The following is an 18,813-nucleotide window of genomic DNA, read 5'->3' as shown; positions in this document are numbered from 1 at the left end:
TATATTCTTCTTTCTAAAAAAGACCATGTGCACTTATCTGTCCAGACCTCAACATCTATATGTCATTAACTGAACATTTTTTTTTCTTATTTTCAGGAAGTAAAAAGCCATTTCTCTCCATAGGTTTTGTTATAGTCTGCTTTGTCAGACAGTGGCCCCTCTATTAAGAAGTCATAACTGCATAGAAAAATGTTTCTCTGGGCTTACTAAATAGGAATGTAATCTATCTCTTATTCTGTCAAGACATGGATTTGGTTTTCTACATACTTGATTTTATAAAAAATGTTATGCATGTGTCTTTAACCCTATAACAAAGGACACATACTGAAAATCGGCTTATCCTGTTTTCTCAGCTATATGTAATAAAGAGCAAATGTGGTTTTAGGACATTTTTCTCAGGTAGTATATGCTTTGTTTCCCTTGCTGTAAGGCTTGGTAATAGAGAAAATAAATAAGCAGCAGCCACAAAAGGGAAAGGAAACATAAGTTCACTACAATAAATGACAAGTCCGATAAAAGTAGAGTAAAGAGAAGTATCACAAAATGATTGTAACTAATAGCCAATGACTGCAGGCCAGCATTGCTTCAGTCTGTGTGTTTGTAAATCTGGTATTAGGTTTTGTCTCTTTTATATCAATCATATCCGACACTTCTGCTTCAACTGAAAAAAGCCAGAATGTTCTTTAAAGCCAGCCCATCTGCATTTCATGGAGCTACAAGATCAATGTTTATATGTGTTTGAAAGGTAATTGGCTAATCATCTCCTTTTCTTCCCATGTCCCTGCCAGCTTTTCCAATAATGCTGACTCTTACCAAGTATTTGGTGCTTACAAACTTACTTGCTTACAATTTAAAGCAAAATGTTCCATGCACAGATATATAATAAAGTGCTAGCCGAGCTCTCCTAAGAAATGCAGATGTTCTTATTCTTCCTTAGATTCTTCCATTATAACATTATAAGTAAAAGTAAAATACAGAGACACTGTGCAAATTTAAATATTCTCCAAACCATATATTTTCTCTGAACTTAACTTGTAAATTAAGTAAAGCACAGGCAATTTAGAAAGAAGACTCTCTAAAGCACAGTGTAGGCCAGGGACCCCCAACCTTTTATACCCAGGAGCCACATTTAAATGGAAAAAGTGTTGAGGAGCAACACAAGCATGAAAAAGGTTCCTGGGGGTGCCAGTAAGAGCTTTAATTGGCTATTTAATAGCCCCTATGTGGACTGGCAGCCTATAGGAGGCTCTGTTTGGCATTATACTTGGTTTTTATGCAACTAAAACTTCCCTCCTTACCAGAAATTCAATAATGAGCACCTGCTTTGAGGCCACTGGGAGCAACATCCAAGGTGTTGGTGAGCAATGTGTTGTGATCCAAAGTTTAATGTAGAGTACAAAGTTTAATGTAGAGTACAAAGTTTAATGTAGAGTACAAAGTTTAATGAAGAGTTTAAGTTTAATGTAGAGTACAGTTTTAGGGACAATTATTCTTGTACAAAAATGTTTATCCAGCTGCAAAGTACCAAAGACACATCAGCTTCTCAAGTGAAAGAAAAGGTAGCGCAAATCCCTGGAAGTCTCTTCCAGAACTACCCTGTTTTGTTACAAGAACTTCATCACCCCATCAACAGAATGCTCTACCACAGACAAAAAAGGGAAATAAAATTGGTTCTTTAAATAAGGAAGACGCAATGTTCATTGATGAGGCTATCCCAACTGCAAAAAAACTGCTGATGCTTCTTAAACAAAAGGAGAAAATCCAGAGGCTAATCTGCTTGAAAAATCAATGAATCAGATTCTGAACGTTAATGAATTAGACCCAAGTAACACTCTCACCATATTTCTATTCATAGGGAACTTAGTGAAGACTCATTTCCACTTGTTTGACCAGGTCACCAAATGAAAAAATTCTTATGGGATTTGACCACACATGTGGTGGGACAAATTGTTGGTAAAAGAGGCAAGTGCCAAGGACACGTGCCCATTCTGCCACTAACTCCGGCCCTGCTCTTAAGTTTAACTGCCACCAGTGGGAGCAGGGTGGGGTGTGTGTGTGGTGATGAGGAATGGCTGCTGGACGGTGGGGATGAGATTTGGACTGAGATTCAAAATGGGGCCTGGCATTTCACAAGTACACAAAGGCCCAAACAGTCCCCACAGGCCCAATAAATAGTGACTGTCTATGGCATTTTACCATGGCACCATAAAAAAAAAAAACTTTTTACATTTTTTTTTTTTTTACAGAATACCAATAGGGTGTAATGGCAACCTCTATAAGAGATATTAGAGATAAAAGTCATATATACATAGCTTTAATAACATTGCCTTTTTTTTTACTTTCAGCATTCAAAATGTAAGCCAAAGCAGAAGACATGTTTAAACTGTCTGAAGTTCAATGTCACTTACTATAATAAGAAGAATGAAATAGATGAAGTTGTAAAAGGAGTGGGCATCCATGACATAGTACATTATCTCTACCCAGCCTTCCAGAGTGATAACCTATAAATAGAAATCTCATTAGTGATACTCAATGCATGACAGCTTCAATTGTTTACAGAAGAATAAAATAATATCTATGTGGTGCGACTACAGTTTCCCGAAGGGTTATCGAGAAAAATGAACAAAAATGTACCAATTATCATTACTGCAGAAGGCTCGTCATCATACTTATCTACCTGGAATATGACAATCCAGGCATAGCCAATGTTATCAAAATTGATGGCGCCCTTGTGAGGATTGGTGTTGCTGGTGCGGCAGACGTTATAGTATTGGTTCCAATTAACACACATGCCGCTGACATTAAATTCGTGACGGATAGAGTTATAATAATAATAATCCTCCTTGTCCAAACAGCACTCATGACCGCGGTCTCTTAATGGGGGGATTTCATGGCACCCCATGATTCCATTGTCACCAGACAAAGAACAAATAAATGGCATTTCATCATCTTCTTCTGGCTGGTAGTAAGGTGGTAAGGTTATATCCCCTTGACTGGGAAAAAAAACATAAATATAATTATAATATTCTGAGAAAACAAGCCCCAAAGTTAAAACCTACCATTTGCTCAAATGACCAACCCTTTCCTTTATCCCTAAAGGGAATTTAGCAATACTAAACCTCCTCAACAGTCTGCAACCAACTTTTAACCAAAGTTCCAGTAAGGAAAAACAGGCAATACATGCAAATCACTACCCACTATAATCATTTGGAATTGCCTATAGAGCACAATTCTCACTGTAAGTGGTGTGGTAATAGCATACAGCAAATCTTTGATACCCCAGTTGTTGCAAATACCAGCACATCTCCACCCTCTTATTGGTTGGTGAGGATATGGTAGGAGACGTAGTTATGCCCAAGACTGATTGTCTTAATCTACAGTAATATCAACAGTTCCGCAAATTGACCCCCAACTTACATAGTGAAGTTTTCTTCCAAAAAGCAGCGGTTTCGCAGCAATCCGGCCCAAAGCTGCACCCCAATGATCCCAAAAATGAAGAAGACAAAAAAGCAAAGCAGAAGTACATTCCCCAGCATAGGCAATGTGTCCAGCAGCAAATTCACCAGGATCCGCATGCCTGTGGTGAAGTAGAAAGAAGGGGGAAGAAGAGTAGAGACAAGGGAGAAAAGTAGGAATGTGAAGCAAAAGGGAATAAAACACAAGGTATAAGGACAGGAACAAGAACATCATGGAAACACGAAGGGCATGCAAGGTGCCTGTTGGTCACAGGAGTAGGCAACCTGGGCCTTTTGTTCTTGAGCTACACTTCATCCATTGTTATCCAGGCCAACTGCAGGTTGCCTACACTCAGTGAAGGGGGTTGGGGAAAACAAAGAAAGTTAATGGAATCTGCAATCAAATTGATTCCTCAGACACTAGACAGTTAGCAGTTTGGTGGAGGGGTACAAATAGGGCACTTCCATCGATCAAGGTATACATTTAATTACTAAAATATCTCACCCAATGCTTACACTAAAGCTAATCACATAAAAAATAACATACAACAGGATCATTTGATTCAACTTGACTGACCATTCTCTGCGCAACTCAAAGTAGTTTCAATGATTTATGTAATTCATATAAAAACTGGAAATCATCTCTCTTCTGAAATTACCAACAGCATACACAGGGGGTCAGTAGCAACCCAGGTCAGGACACACCTCCCTAATTCCTATAAAAAGTTTAGAATCACCCAATGAATTTATTTTTATACTGCCTGGCTGCTACTAGACCACTAGCCTTCTTTACAGGTGCTAATCTGTTCCTCGATTATAGTGGAACTAGTGATGTGTACACTTTTGTGTATCTACCCGATGTTTAAACAAAATGATAAGAGATATTGCCCCCTTTCTCTTTAATAAAAAATTAGCAAAACTACAGAAAAATTTGCTAAGTGGTGAAATTTTCCAAATGCATTGGAGTCAGTGGGCATTTTTTACTTGGGGAAAATGCAATGAAGTCAATGGGCTTTTTTGGGGGGTTGGGGGTTTTTTTGTGCCAAATGCATCACAAGCAATAGATGTTTTTTTCCCTAAACTTTTTGTGCGCCAAATACATTGGTCATGGCTACTTTCCTGTGTCTTTTGATGCACCAAATGCACTGGAGTCAATGGATTTTTTTTCCCTGTGCTGAGAAATTGCTATTTTTCTTTCCAGTGAGTCAAAACACAGAAGGAAGTTCCAGTGCAGATTATATGCATATATGTAAAGCAATATATATATATATATATATATAATTACCTCCTCATCAGTTCTCAGCAATTCACTGAGACTCCTTCATCTGTAATTAATTCCCACATAAAGGCTTCAACACAATCTTGGAGGTTACCGTATATACTTTTAATGACAAGATTATTTTTTTATTAATTACCTCACCTGTATTCGGACTGAGAAATCCTTTATCGTAGCATTATGACTTCCTTTGAAGACAAAAACAGCGTTACGCAGTACGGATTGGATATTTTACCGAGATTTTACCGTCCAAGTTTCCGAGCATGGAAATATGGAATATAAGCCATAATTGCTGGCATTGCAATTCCTGTGCTTGGAAACATAACAGACCTCACACATGGGCTCCCTCTGACAGAAGGCAAGTGAGCATTAGAGATAAAGAAAAATATAACTAAAGAATGCTGAAGTGGGGAAAAAAGGACTATTTTTATATTCTGTGTAACTGCAGAACAATGTTAGCTAAATGCAGGGGCCGCCTTACAGGGTGCTCAACTTGTGCTGCCACAAAAGAAGGAGAGGAGAGGGGGAGGCACAAGGCTGAACAACTTCCATCAGTATAAGCCATAGGTGCCCACCCTTTATCAATCCAACTAATGTTTAAGGTTAACGGTCAGAGTCGCCCAACCTTCTTCTCCAGTTGCTTCATGATGAAACCATTAATAGAATATAAATACAGAATGCTTTCAGTAAACTGCAAATTATTAGATATCAATATGGAAGTACACAAAGAAATAAAAGAAAAAGAATATGCTGATCTTTTAGCTGGCAAAGCCAGCCATTACATGTTTGTAGCCCAGGCTGCAGGGATTTATCTGGAGTCACTCCTGCCTAAACATAATCAATTACAGATAATAATCACAACTTAGTTGTGCAGGTTTCTTGCTACCAGAAAAGGTTTTAAAGAATGGGCTGCTGGCCCCTTGGTAGTAATTGCTTTTAGAAAGCTTGCTGGCCACATGAAAAGCATGATAAGAAGAAGATTACATATCCCCGGCCATTTCAGTTGTTGGAAGGTTTCCATCCTCTTCTTACTTTTGTGTTCAAACAGATGGCTCTATCTCCCACTGCCATTGCTCTGGCAACTTTGTTTAGTTGGACTTTGTTTAGTTGGACTCAATAATTTCTAATTTTGCTTTGAAACCCAAAGTCTGTTGTTTGTTCAGGATCCACAAGAAGGATAATGTTTAGTGTAACCATCAGATGAAAAGCCCTTGTCTATTTAATGTTGGGCACTTTCTAATTTACTAATTAGGATTTAGAAGCTGGTAATTACTTCAAATAAAGGGAGGAGGTGGAGTCAAGAGCTGATTAGGATTCTGAGAGCCCCTTTGCGCTACTTGGTAATGTGTAATCCTGAAGCACTCTGCTATGTTTTTTACTCCAAGTCAAAATACAGTACGTCCATTTAATAGCAACCATTAGCACTGCAAACTAGCCATCATTAATGACCTGCATGTTATGTAGTTTGTTTTCTACTTTAAGAGCTATGGTACACTAAGCATTTTATTAGCCTGGCAGAGAATGATCTGATCTCATCCAGACCTATCCCATGTGTGTTACATGCTGTCACTATACACCGACTGAACAGATGCACGCAGGATTGGATAGGTTTTAGTCAAAAAATGTACATTGGCACTGGGACATTTCTGTAGAAGTAAAGGAAAATGAATCCATAAATACATATCGTAGAACTCAGTGTAGGCCATTTATTAAAGGAACAGTAACATCAAAAAATTAAAGCGTTTTAAAGTAATTGTAAGTGCTGTTGCTCTGCTAAAAACTGGTGTTTTTTGCTACAGAAAAGCTACTATATAAATAAGCTGCTGTGTAGCCATGGGGGCAGCCATTCAAGCTGGAAAAAAGGAGAAAAGGCACAGGTTACATAGCAGATAACTAGTAGATAAGTCCCATATAATGGGGGTTTATCTGTTATCTGCTAAGTAACCTGTGCCTTTTCTCCTTTGAATGGCTGTCCCCATGGCTACACAGCAGCTTACTTATATAAACTATAGTAGTCTTTCTGAGGCAAACACACCAGTTGTACCAGTGCAGGGCAACAGTACATTATATTGTAATTACTTTTATACACTTTCATTTTTTTGGTGTTACTGTTCCTTTAACACTAAGGAAATGCAGTAGCCCAACCAAATATTTGCTCTCAGTACCCTGTTCAACACTAATAACCAGTTAGGTTATAGCACAGGTGCAAAATTGCCCAGTATTCATAAATAAGTCTAGTTTTTTTGTTTATTTTTGTTTTTAAATCATTGTGCTGCTTCTGAATCCAAGCAGTATTCTCTGCTGACAGAAAACACTGATACAGCCCCCTACTGCCCCGGGTATCTGCTCTGACGGAGACAATATCTCTCTCATAGGCAGATGGGGAAAATTTCAGCTACTGAGCACTCAAGTGTGCATGACTTTTTATGACATTGTTTTATGTTAAAAATAAAAAAAAATTAAGCAAAATGAAAAAATGAAATATGGTATTTGCATAATAAGTATTAAATTCCCACACTTTAATATTCTGAAGAGCCATCGTTGCAGCAAAAACAGCTTGAAGTCTTTGGAAACTAAGTATATACCAGTTTTGCCCGCTGTTCTGGAGGAAGATTTGCTCCAGGTTGTTCAGGTTAGTCGGATAATGCTTGCACACAAGAATATTAATATAATGCAGCAGATTCTTAAATGGAATGTGATCAGAGCTTACACTGGGACAGTGTAGGACATTCACTTTTTTGTCCTTGAGTCACTACAATGTTACTTGAGTTTGGGACACATTTCCTGTTGAAATTTGGCAATTTCCATTCTTCCCTACATCAACAAGATGCCCAGTCCCTGCTAGTGAAAAGCAGCCCCACAGCATGACACTCCTACCACCATACTCTGGTGTAGGATGATCCAAAACACAAGTGCAAAGCAACTAGAATGACTCCAGAACAAAAAGGCAAATGGCTTACAACGAGCCCTGATGTCAATCCAACTTAAAATACTAAACTTCTGTTTTAGTACCTGACTTGAAAAGAGCAGCAATAAGGAATAAAACAGTTTCTTTGTGTGACAAGTATATGTCATCTACATTTCTCAAGGTTCATACATTTATTTTTATATATTCATATAAACTGTGGGTTCAGATGTCATAAGAATGAATGTCATGTGCAGCATATGAGGAATGTTTTATAGTTATAGCTGTGTAGGATGTTATGAACGACATTTAATCCCTGTATAAAAACTAAAACCATTTTATTTCTAGTTTATATTAATGAATGTAACCAGTGCCTTTTTGCCCTATCTAATTTAAATGACTGCCCCCATGGTTACAAAAAAAGTGACGACTTTACTTAAGTGCCAAAGGCAGCGTATCAGGCGGAGGGGCCATCAATGCTCACGTACATTTAACCCATAATACTCCATGAATACCTTGCGACAAAATACAAAACAAGTGTCCTTCTTGTATCTCAAATACATAACAATAATAAGTGCTTTGTGGCATTGTGTCATGTACAGCATATGAGGAATGTTTTATAGTTATAGCCGTGTAGGATGTTATGAACGACATTTAGTTATAAAAACTAAAACCATTTTATTTCTAGTTTATATGAATGAATGTAACCAGTGCTTTTTTTGCCCTATCTAATTTAAATGACTGCCCCCGTGGTTACAAGGCAGTGTATTTATATAAACTATGGTGGTGTTTCAAATATAAACATTTGTTTTTTTACTAGTAATGGGTAACATCACATTATATATATGTTTGTGTTGCTGGTTCTAAAGGGTGAAGACACATGGAGCTACTAGTAGCAGCTACTTGTAACAGCTACTAAAATAGACAATGCTGATCTTTTACTGATCTGTCTCTATGAGTGTTTTAGCAGAGGCAGTTCTCAGTATTGTTTATGGCAGGGTATTTTCTGGCATTTAGTAGCCAAGACAAGTAGGTGCTGCTAAGTAGCTCCATGTTTCTTTACCCTTAATAGTCAGTGTATTAACAGAAGAAAAAGCACAGATACAGAAAACATCCTTATTAGATAAAGTTCACAGTTGTAACATGTTAGTTATGCCCTTTTGTGCAATATCTAGGGTTAAAGCAGCTGCAATCTACTTCCTTTTCCATCCACAGCACCCTCACACCAGAGAGAACACCTCATCCAGTTATTACTTGCTTTTCCTATTTCCTCCTAACCCTGGGAGGAGTTTTTCTCTCAACCCTGAATGGAAGCAGCACGATGATTAATGTGGATAATGTGGGTGCATGTAATGTAAAAGTGCTGGGCAGTGGGTTATACAGTATATAAAGTGCTGCTTCTCCCTGTGTTTTGGTTATGGTTTATCTAATTTTAAAATTACTGATCAGTTTAGTGTGAAAATGCACCACTCTTTTATCTTTGTCTTATAAAAACTCTTTTCAACCATAACCTATAGGGTGGTAAATCACCAGTTAGGGCCAGGGCTGGAATTACAAATTTGTAATTTCCTACAAATATCTCCCTTTCCTGACCCTTTCTGCTAAAGAATTACTTGTTATAAGTACAGATCCACCTATACCCCGCCCATTCCCCCACCCTGTCTGCCCATTCTTCACCCACTCTGCCTATTTCCTTGCCCTGTGATATCATTGCCCTGCCCCATGTTACGCCCCTGCCTACTCCCCCTGCCCTTAAGTGAGCCTTCCCTGATCAACAGTGAGTAGATTTAAACCCAGACAATAAGCTGTAGCAACCAATCAGTGATTAGCTTTCTTCAGCAAACTGCCAGTGGAACAATTAAAGAAACATTTTTAATTGCCATGGGTTACTGCCCTGGTGCAAATTTGTCCAGCATTGGCATTTGAGCTATACTGCTCCTGTATGCAAAGAACACATTGCTGATAATCACAGTATTATTACAGCAAGATATTAGTTTATGAACTGTCTGCGTTTTTATCATTCCGAGCAGGTCCCGCAGGCAGGGTCACTCACTTAAGGAATTAACATCTTTATTTAAGAGAATCAATATTTGCTCATAAAGGGATAGATTACATTATATGAAATAAAGTTCAATGACAAAACAAATTTCACTCAGACTTATAACAGCGACAGTTGTATGAGAGCCGCTGCTTGGCAAAGTCTTTAGAGGTTTGCACAGGATTAAGGACAACATTCTGAATGTTTCGTTTCTGTGAAACTGAGCAAACAACTTCATCTCTTTACAATCCTTTTATAAGAAAACAACCAAGGGCATTCTCCCTGTTCTTCTCAAGGAATATTCAAAGTCCCTTTATTCAAAGCAATACTTATGCCAAGGGCCTTGTTAGATTTGAAACCCCAAACTCATGGGGTTACCCTAAGATTCTAATACTGGGCACTTTAAATAAGATTATCTTTTGTTCAACGGTACTTTAAATAATTATGATGTGGTCCTATGCGGATACACCAGTTCAGCCTGGATTCACACAAAAAAATAAGCACTATAGGCATGGCTTATTATGAAGCGCCAGAGAAATGTGTGGTTGCAGTGCAGTAAAGAGCTGTGTGGTGCAACCTTCTTTAGCACAGCTGGTTAATAAATCCATTAAGGCAAATGCAGAGTAAGTGATACCTTGTATTGACTAGCTTAGGTTAAAAAATGCAAGTTATTGGGTCTGTTTAGATGTCTACTTCATGTATGGTCAATGATATCGAAGAAGAATTCTAAGCAGTCCTGAAACATTACATTTTGTTATCTACTTAGCCAATAAAAGGAATCACTTAATCTATATTTTTCTGCTTTTATCAATAGCTCACACCATGCTCCCTGCTAAAGTATATCTGTTTCCTGCATATGCTCCTATACCGGTACAAGAAATAAACAAATGAACATTATAATAATTTACATTTTTTTCAAACATACACGGTTATGTTTTTTATTTCCCTTTGTCCAATAGAAATGTTATTCTATTTTCTATTTTTTTTATCTTTAGCTTCTTTTAGCTAAGTCTCATCGGCCATAGTGCTGAATGTCCTCCATATCCCTCTATTGTATTATAATCCTTTTGCAGGTTGCAGGTTAATGGCCTAGCGGCCGATGGTTTATGATATGTACATTTGTGTGTGGTAAGGCAGAAACAGATGAATTATGTAACTAAAGATTTTATATATCCTTATTTATTTATCACAAGATTGGCCTGCAGGCTACATGCTTATTTGCTAATTTCACATACACCATACTGTTAGTCAGAAACTAGGAATTATTATGGTTTTCAAAGGGGGACGTTGCTGATAAATATATGCTACTTGCTCATCTGTTTCTGCACATTTCTGTAGTTCACAGTGAATATTTAATTAAGCTGCAAATATATACAGTATAGGGCAGCAGTGTCGGACTGGCCCACCAGGATACCAGGAAAACTCCCGGTGGGCCCAGGTGTCAGTGGGCCCACCTGCTTCTGACCATTTGGCCTACTTCATGGTCATTCCCTATTTTTGTATGGAAAGAAAGAGGAGGAATAGATGGAAGAATAGATCCTAGTATGTAAATAAAAGAGACTGGGGAAATAAAGATGCTGGGTAAGGAAACAAGGAAAAATAGTTTGGAGAGTGGGCCTGAGGTTTTCCCGGTGGGCCCCTGGGGTCCCAGTCCGACACTGTAGGGCAGTATATGCAGGACTTGAAAAGCTTTGAAAGTGCATTTGAACCTAAACTTTACATGGTGAGCATTTAAAACTAATGCAATAAGCTGCTTGGTGTGAACATTAATAATACATGCTTTGCACTAACAAGTAACCTAACAAGCTCAGGGGATGTGTCTGGGCCACCATCAAAAAAATATGTCTACTGGCCACATAAAGGAGACACAAAGGTATGAGTAGCCAACTTTCCAAGTTGCTGAGTTTCTGCCCCGTAGGGATCTGAAAGCTCTCCATTAGGGAACACTGATCTTCAACTGAGAAATAGACTTTCAAATCCGGTAACTATATTGTAGCGAAGCTGAAACAAACAGTGCTAAACACCCTTTAGGTTATTGTTTGAGCTATTTAAGCATAGACTAGGAGGAAAACAACACTAATTAATACACATAAAACATTCTCACAATTTCCTTGCAGATTAGAACCTATAGACCCATCTGGTTCTGTCATATATTCACTCTACTTAATAAGAATGTACATGCAAATGTGTTTGTTAAAATGTTGGAGGTCTTAATGATGCTATTAGATCCCTAGTGCTTAACGATATCCCAAGATCTCCTCCTCTACCTTCTGCAAGAGATGCACTTAGAGGCGGCAAAATGTGATAACTAGGAAGCTCAATGATGTGGCAAATCATACCATGCTCTTTTCTCTAATTAAACAAGAGGGGTTTCATTTTATTTAGTAAAATTTTGTAACGTCAGCTATTAGAGAATTACACACATTTAAAGGGTTTAACTATATGCAAACTGAGCAAACCACTAAATTTGATGGATCCATGTAGTTATACAGAAACAAAGATAATGTGGGTTGAAAAAAGGCAATAGTCCTTCAAGCTGAACACTTATTAATGATAAAGAAGTCATCCAAGCCACTCCTAAGGAAATTAACAGAATCTGCCCCCTACTATCTGTCTATGTCCTCTAATTTAAAGAGTAATCCTGTCCACTTGCCAGTATCCTTTTCTTTAGAGAAAACAACTTCAACGTTCTTACTTTTTGTTAGCTCTGATTGCCTTAATTCTTCCTAGAGATGGCCATGTAATGATGAATCACTTTCTAAGGATCAACTAAAATACATGTCTGGAGAACCACCCACACCCCTCAAACATTAGAGTAGGGTTAGGGTACATGTGACTCGGTATACCCAGAGTGGCCATGACATTGCAGGGTTTGAATAACTGAGCATTAACTAATACAGTGAGTGGTAGTATAAGGATTTCATACCTTAGGCAAGTACTGTAGTACCCAAACTGTGGGACTAGTACTCCTCCAGGGCTTGGGGCAATGGCAGGGGCACAGCATGAAAGTCAGTAAGAATTAGAATATATGAATACATATTTGCAGTCCTAGATATTGTTAAAGTCATGACTGAACACCTAATACACCAATTTTTTTTCCATATCAGTTTTCATTTTATGAACTAAAAAAGGGTTCCTCAAACTTTTTTAACAGGGGGCCAGTTCATGGTCCCTCAAACTGTTGGGGGCCGGACTATTGTCCTCAAACTTCCACCCCCTCCAGCTCCCTGCTGCATCCTCAGAATATGGCCCACCCTTGCTGTCTGCTCCCTGCTGCGGGGTCAAACTACAGCTTGCTCCTGCGTTCTCTCTGCTCCCCCGCTGCATCCTTCCTGCTCCCCACTGTGTCCTCCCTCTCCCAGCTTCCCCACTCCCCACTGTGTCCTCCTGCTCCCCACTCCATCCTCCCCCTCCCAGCCCCCCACTCCCCGCTGTGTCCTCTTGCTCCCCACTCCATCCTCCCCCTCCCAGCTCCCCCACTTCCCGCTGTGTCCTCCCGCTCCCCACTCCATCCTCCCCCTCCCAGCTCCCCCACTTCCCGCTGTGTCCTCCCGCTCCCCACTCCATCCTCCCTCTCCCAGTTCCCACACTGCCAGGCGTCAAGATGCAGCGGGGGCTGGGTAAATTACCTTGGGGGGCCGGATCCAGCCCGCAGGCCATAGTTTGAGGATCCCTGAACTAAAAGAACTACTGACCAAGGGTTGGACCTTCAAGGGAGCCCTGGCCAATTAATGGAAATTCAAGTGGGGACTTCCCGCAGTTTTGTCTGGATATAGTAAAACAGTAAGAACCCTAAGTTCACTCCAGCTGGATTCATGCAAGAGACCAAGTACCGTACAGTAGCTGTGGTTCATTCTAAAGCATCAAAGAAATATGTGGTAAGCGTACAGTAAAAACCCTGTGTGTGGTGTAAAAATCTGTTAAAAGATCTGTTATAGATCTATTTGTTTCCCAGCATATGCTGGTATATATTTCAGATACTTAATGATATAATAGCTAGGTTGGATATGCCAGCCCACCCACTCATTTTTTATTTTTTTTCAAACGTACATTTTTGTTGCTGAAACCTTTTAAAGAATCTTTCATATCCTTTAAATATTGCTTACCTTTTTAAGGTTTAATACCTTCTAGAAATATCTATGTGTGTTTGTTGGGCCTTTTGTCAGGATTAAATATAGCTCTATTTCACTCCCTGGGAAATAACAGGGCTGCAGTATAGGAACTGAATGCTTATTATGGATTTTCTAAGGGGAATTAAAATGGACAAAAGACTAAAATATTTGAAACCAACGAAGGCTGATAGTTGCTGTTAAGTAACAAGCTTCAATGCAAGATGGAGAAAATATAATTGTATATAAAATATAATTGTGTTATACGCAAGGGACATAACAAAGGGGGCCTGGGCCCCCCTGCAAAAACATTTTTCAGCCACACCCCCCCCCCCCAGCTGAATAGCAGGAGACTCACCACACATGCAAAATTAGAGAGCACCCACTCTAGCCCTGATCCCCCCCCCCCTCCTGTGGGCCCCTACTCCCCTGAAGCTACATGGTCCGTACCGTCTTGTTTCACCACTAGAGATAGATTATTTCATGAAGTATGTTTCACTCCCAGACATTTCATGATCTTTATATAGATATATTTATATATCTGGCATTGATTTAGTTGGCCAGCGGGAATATATTGCAATATATGGACAAACAATCCCTGTTTTGCTTAAATGGGAGGGCATTTCCTTGTAGCTTAATGCACAGAATGTCTAAATACATATTGATAATGGTTGAGTGCAGAGGATCTCTTACCTCTGTCAGTAATAATTTTGTGGTCACAGCCTCACTGCACCCCCACCTCAAGGTTTAACATTTAGTGCCCTGCCCCTGCTTGTATTAATGTATTCTACTATACAGCGCTGCGTACATAAGTGGTGCTTTATAAATAAAGATATACATACATACATACATACATACAACTTTCCCTTTTTTGCTATAGATTATACAGAAGCAGTGGCCCCTCCATGTTGTAGCTCCCACTCTTCCGTTTGATGATGCACTCCTGGCCCTGATGGGCACCATTTCCCTTGTTGTGAGCCTCAAGGTGAACATATAGATAGATACATACATTCCTGAATGGCCAGCTTAAGCCTCCTTATCTATTTCATGCTCATTATTAAGTCAACCATTGGCATTCCCAGCAGCATAGCAGTAAAAAGAATTTCAAATAAAATGAATTTGTATGTTTTATTCTTCTGATCATGGAGTCTGCTACTACAAGAACTTCTAATAAAAAAAGTGGCTGATGGAATACAATAGCCAAGAGACTGCAGACAAAACATGCCAGATTTGTAAATTCTCTTGAATAATCTCGTTTAGAATTGCTCAATAATCTCTATAAACCTACAGTATATATTGGCTGTATTTGCATACAGTACTCCCGCATTCATTACTAAATTTCTCTATAGTCTCTACTACTTGTCGTGTTTTTCTTCTCTTCCCCATCTCGCCTTTTCCCATGCTCACTTCTCAATGTGACAGCCCCACAAATCTCTTTTGAATCGCTCCTGTGTTTTGCATCCTACTGTTCCCCTGCTTTCTGTTCTGATCTCTCCTAGTAAAGGAATACGGTGACATCATGTGGCATCTGTGACATCTATGACAGCAAAATTCGTCACAAAAAGATGTTTCTGTAAAACAGCAATTTCATATACAAGACGCTCTGAGCTCCATCCAGTAAGTTTTATGAAACATCAGCAGCTCAATAAAGTGCGTTTCACAGCCACATAAGCATGAATCATGAGTCTGTCTGGAAAGCTTTTCTTTCCTGCTATGCACTCACTTTTACTGCTAAGCTCTTGGCTGCCAGCACAAATCCTTCTCTTGCGAGATAACAAGCAAATCAGTAGAGACTAAAAGATTAAATTGATACTGATAGAGATGGACAGGAAAGAAAAAGAAAGAAAAACAGGTTCAGACCAACAGTAAGAAAGAAAGGGGCAAAGGAGACAGAGAAGCACCAAAAAAAAAAATGGGGAGAATGAAAAATAAGGAACAGAAATGAGCCAATTGTTGAAAAGGAACAATAAAGAAGCAAAAATAAATAAATTAAAACAAGAAATATTTGATTGTTAAGAAATCTAAGAAAAATAAATCAATTTCAGTATATACGTTTTACCCCTGTAGAAGACTTATTCTTTAATGCTGTGAATTTGTAGATGCTTCTCACCTAGAGGTGCCCAGAGCCCCCAGTCTAGCTGTGTTGGTCCCTGGTGTCCATGTGAATACAAGTAAATGCCAATCTCAAACATTAGGGTTATGCTGCATGCTGAGAGGCAGCCAATAAGGTTGCAGGCTGAGTTTTCAGTTGAGCTCAGCTCAAGGGAATGCGTATGCAGCTTACACAACACAGTTCATACCCTGAACCAAATGTTTAGAGCCAGTGACATGGTATTTTTATTTTGTGAAGCGCAGGGCAGAAATAAGACTACTAGTCGGTCAGTACATTCATCTTCATTAGCCAGTATAGATTGCAGTAAAGAGTATACAACTCAAATTATCAAGATAAATGGACAGCAAAGAAAATGGCAACCCCATGCATTTTAGAACACCAGAGGGATTTTTCTTAACCGTCACCTCATGGAAAATGTTATCTAGGAACATTTGGGACTGGATTTTAAGGTAATAGGTGTCACTTTGCAGCTTTTTTGTCTTCAATAAAAAAAATCTAAAATCCAGATTGCCAAGTAATCAGTGGAGCATTATGAAGGTGAATCCACGCAACTCTTTAAAAAAAGATTTAAAATTGCATTACATTATGGCAGCCAATGCCCAGTTGATAGGTTGGCAGTTAGCAAGACCTGACAGGGGGCTGCAGCCTATCTTTTATGTGTGAAGGCACTGTAACCCTTTCTTGGCTGTAACAAGCCAACAGCACGGCTAGATAGGCCTAGAGCATGGGGTACACGCGACTCAGTCCTTCAGGATGGGCCTTCGCTATGTGGAAGTAACCAAACGGAGCTATGGTGTAGTGCAACTACAACCCACTGTAGCTGTGTGCAGTGCAGAATAACAAACGGGCGCCAGAAGGTTCTTGCAGTTTAACAGTAGAACTGGTTTATTTTCAGCAACAAGCAACTTGCAGGGTTATGCAATATACTCACACATCAGTTAGCATAGCAGTCTCTGAGGACAGCACAGAGAGGGTGCACACCCGCTCCTCCCAACTCCGCTTGAGCCTGGGCAGGATCAGTGCCACCGGTTCAGTTGCTCACTCTGTGGAACAGTCAGCTGGATACCACACTCCTCAGGCCCCACGGCAACTTTGGATCAGGGTTCACTCTACCTGCCTCCTAGGTCTAAACCGTGGCCCTACACTAAGGCAACAGTGCCTGTCTGGAAGGGTACTCCCACAGCTACTTTCCTCTGAGCCAAACTGCTCGTGCTCTCTTCCCTCACTATCTCACTTTACTAGAAAGTGCTCCACAAAACTTACTATCTAACTGGCCCTCATTCACGGGGTCCCTGTCCCCGACTTCACCAGAGTGGCTGACACACTCTGGGGCACATGGCTTTACTGGGGGCCTATTTCCTTGCCTCCAGCACAGTGCTCCTTCCCCTGTGAACACAGGCAGCCAAAGAGGCAGACCCACCCCCTGCTAAGCACTATATCAGAGTGCCAAGGGAGTGGTCTCCCTGTTACCCAATAATCACACATATGAACTCAAAACTGATACATGGGTCTTTGCCCAGTAATGGCACAAAACCAGGAAGCTGCAGGGCTTAAAGCCATAGGGACTAGTTAACCCTATGGATCCCTACAGCACAATTCCAGTACGGGTATAGGAGCCATTATCCAGAATCCTCGAGACCAAGGGTATTCTGGATAAGGGATCTTTCCGTAATTTGGAACTCCATACCTTAAGTCTACTAAAAAAATCAATAAAACATGAATTAAACCTCATTGTTTTGCATCCAATAAGGATTATTTATATATTAGTTGGGATCAATTACAAGGTACTGTTTTATTACTACAGAGAAAAAGGAAATCCGTTTTAAAATTCCATATTATTTGATTAAAATGGACTCTATGGGAGACAGGCTTTCCGTAATTCGGAGATTTCTGGATAATGGGTTTCTAGATAAGGGATCCCATACCTGTATAATTCTGTCTGTGTGCGAATTTGCAATAGGTACACTTGCATCCACTGCATAAAAATGCCTGCAGTTGCACTTCTGGGCAGGCATTAAAGTGTCCTTGCAGATAGCACCCTGACTGGGATTGAACTCAGTACCCCAGAGCTGCAAAGTATAAATGTTACTCACTGAGCCGCCATACTTACCCTATGTATATGTGCAAGTGCAGGGAGCATGTTTAGGCACAAATACCAGAATAAATGGCGTCAATATGTAAAACAAGTGGGTCTATTTTGTGCAGGATTGCAACTGCAGCTGTAGTTGTTGCAAAATGGGTCATCTCACTTTAAAGGTGGCCACACACATGGCGATCTGACGATGTTTCGTGGGACCATCGGTCGCAAGAAATATCGTCAGATCCGCCACACACCGTCAGGGCTGAAACAGCAGATAAGGAGGTAGAAACAATAGGATTTATACCTCCTTCTGCCGATTCAGCCCTGACCGCAGATTTTGGTCAGACGCCTTCTATGGCGCCCGATCAAAATCTTTTAACCGGTCCGATCGGCGAGTCGACCAATATCAGCAGCTTCCTGCGATATCAGTCGACACGCCGACATGCCATACACGCACCGAATATCGTACGAAACGAGGTCTTGTCCGATAGTATCGGTGCGTGTATGGCCAGCTTTACTGAGCCTGCGTTTATGTTGTATAACCCCCCCCTCCCATTATTGGTGTCACTGAAACACAGCAAGATTCCGTGCTATTGATGTGTCCAGGACACAGCTTAATTAATTGTTCTGTTTAATTATTGCACAGGCAGGACAAATCAAACCAGTTAGCAATAACGCTGAAATGGGTCTATTCTGAGTGGACACCAGTGATATTGGCAATTCCCAGCATAGAAGAAACAAAAGACAAACTGTAAATGACATTATTGACTAATGATGTGCAGTTGATGGGAACATCATGTTTAGCTGAGTGTTGCACTGTCACAAGTCAACTTTCAG

The 18,813-nt window shown here is 39.9% G+C and overlaps 1 protein-coding gene across 1 annotated transcript in view; it reads right to left on the bottom strand.

Moving 5' to 3' along the window:
* cacna1i (calcium channel, voltage-dependent, T type, alpha 1I subunit) overlaps positions 1 to 18,813 on the bottom strand; it is a 163,886-nt gene that overhangs the window by 90,193 nt on the left and 54,880 nt on the right. Inside the window, exons 4-6 of the mRNA XM_018093215.2 lie at positions 3,418 to 3,577; positions 2,678 to 2,993; positions 2,409 to 2,501 (exon numbers count right to left, since the gene is read on the bottom strand). Of these exons, the coding sequence (XP_017948704.2) occupies positions 2,409 to 2,501; positions 2,678 to 2,993; positions 3,418 to 3,577 (569 nt within the window). The remainder of the gene's footprint in view (positions 1 to 2,408; positions 2,502 to 2,677; positions 2,994 to 3,417; positions 3,578 to 18,813) is intronic.

This window comes from Xenopus tropicalis, chromosome 4, assembly GCF_000004195.4.
Source record: "Xenopus tropicalis strain Nigerian chromosome 4, UCB_Xtro_10.0, whole genome shotgun sequence".
NCBI lineage: Eukaryota > Metazoa > Chordata > Amphibia > Anura > Pipidae > Xenopus > Xenopus tropicalis.
The sequence above is the reverse complement of the archived record's forward strand: the minus strand, read 5'-3'. Positions and strand labels throughout refer to the sequence as shown.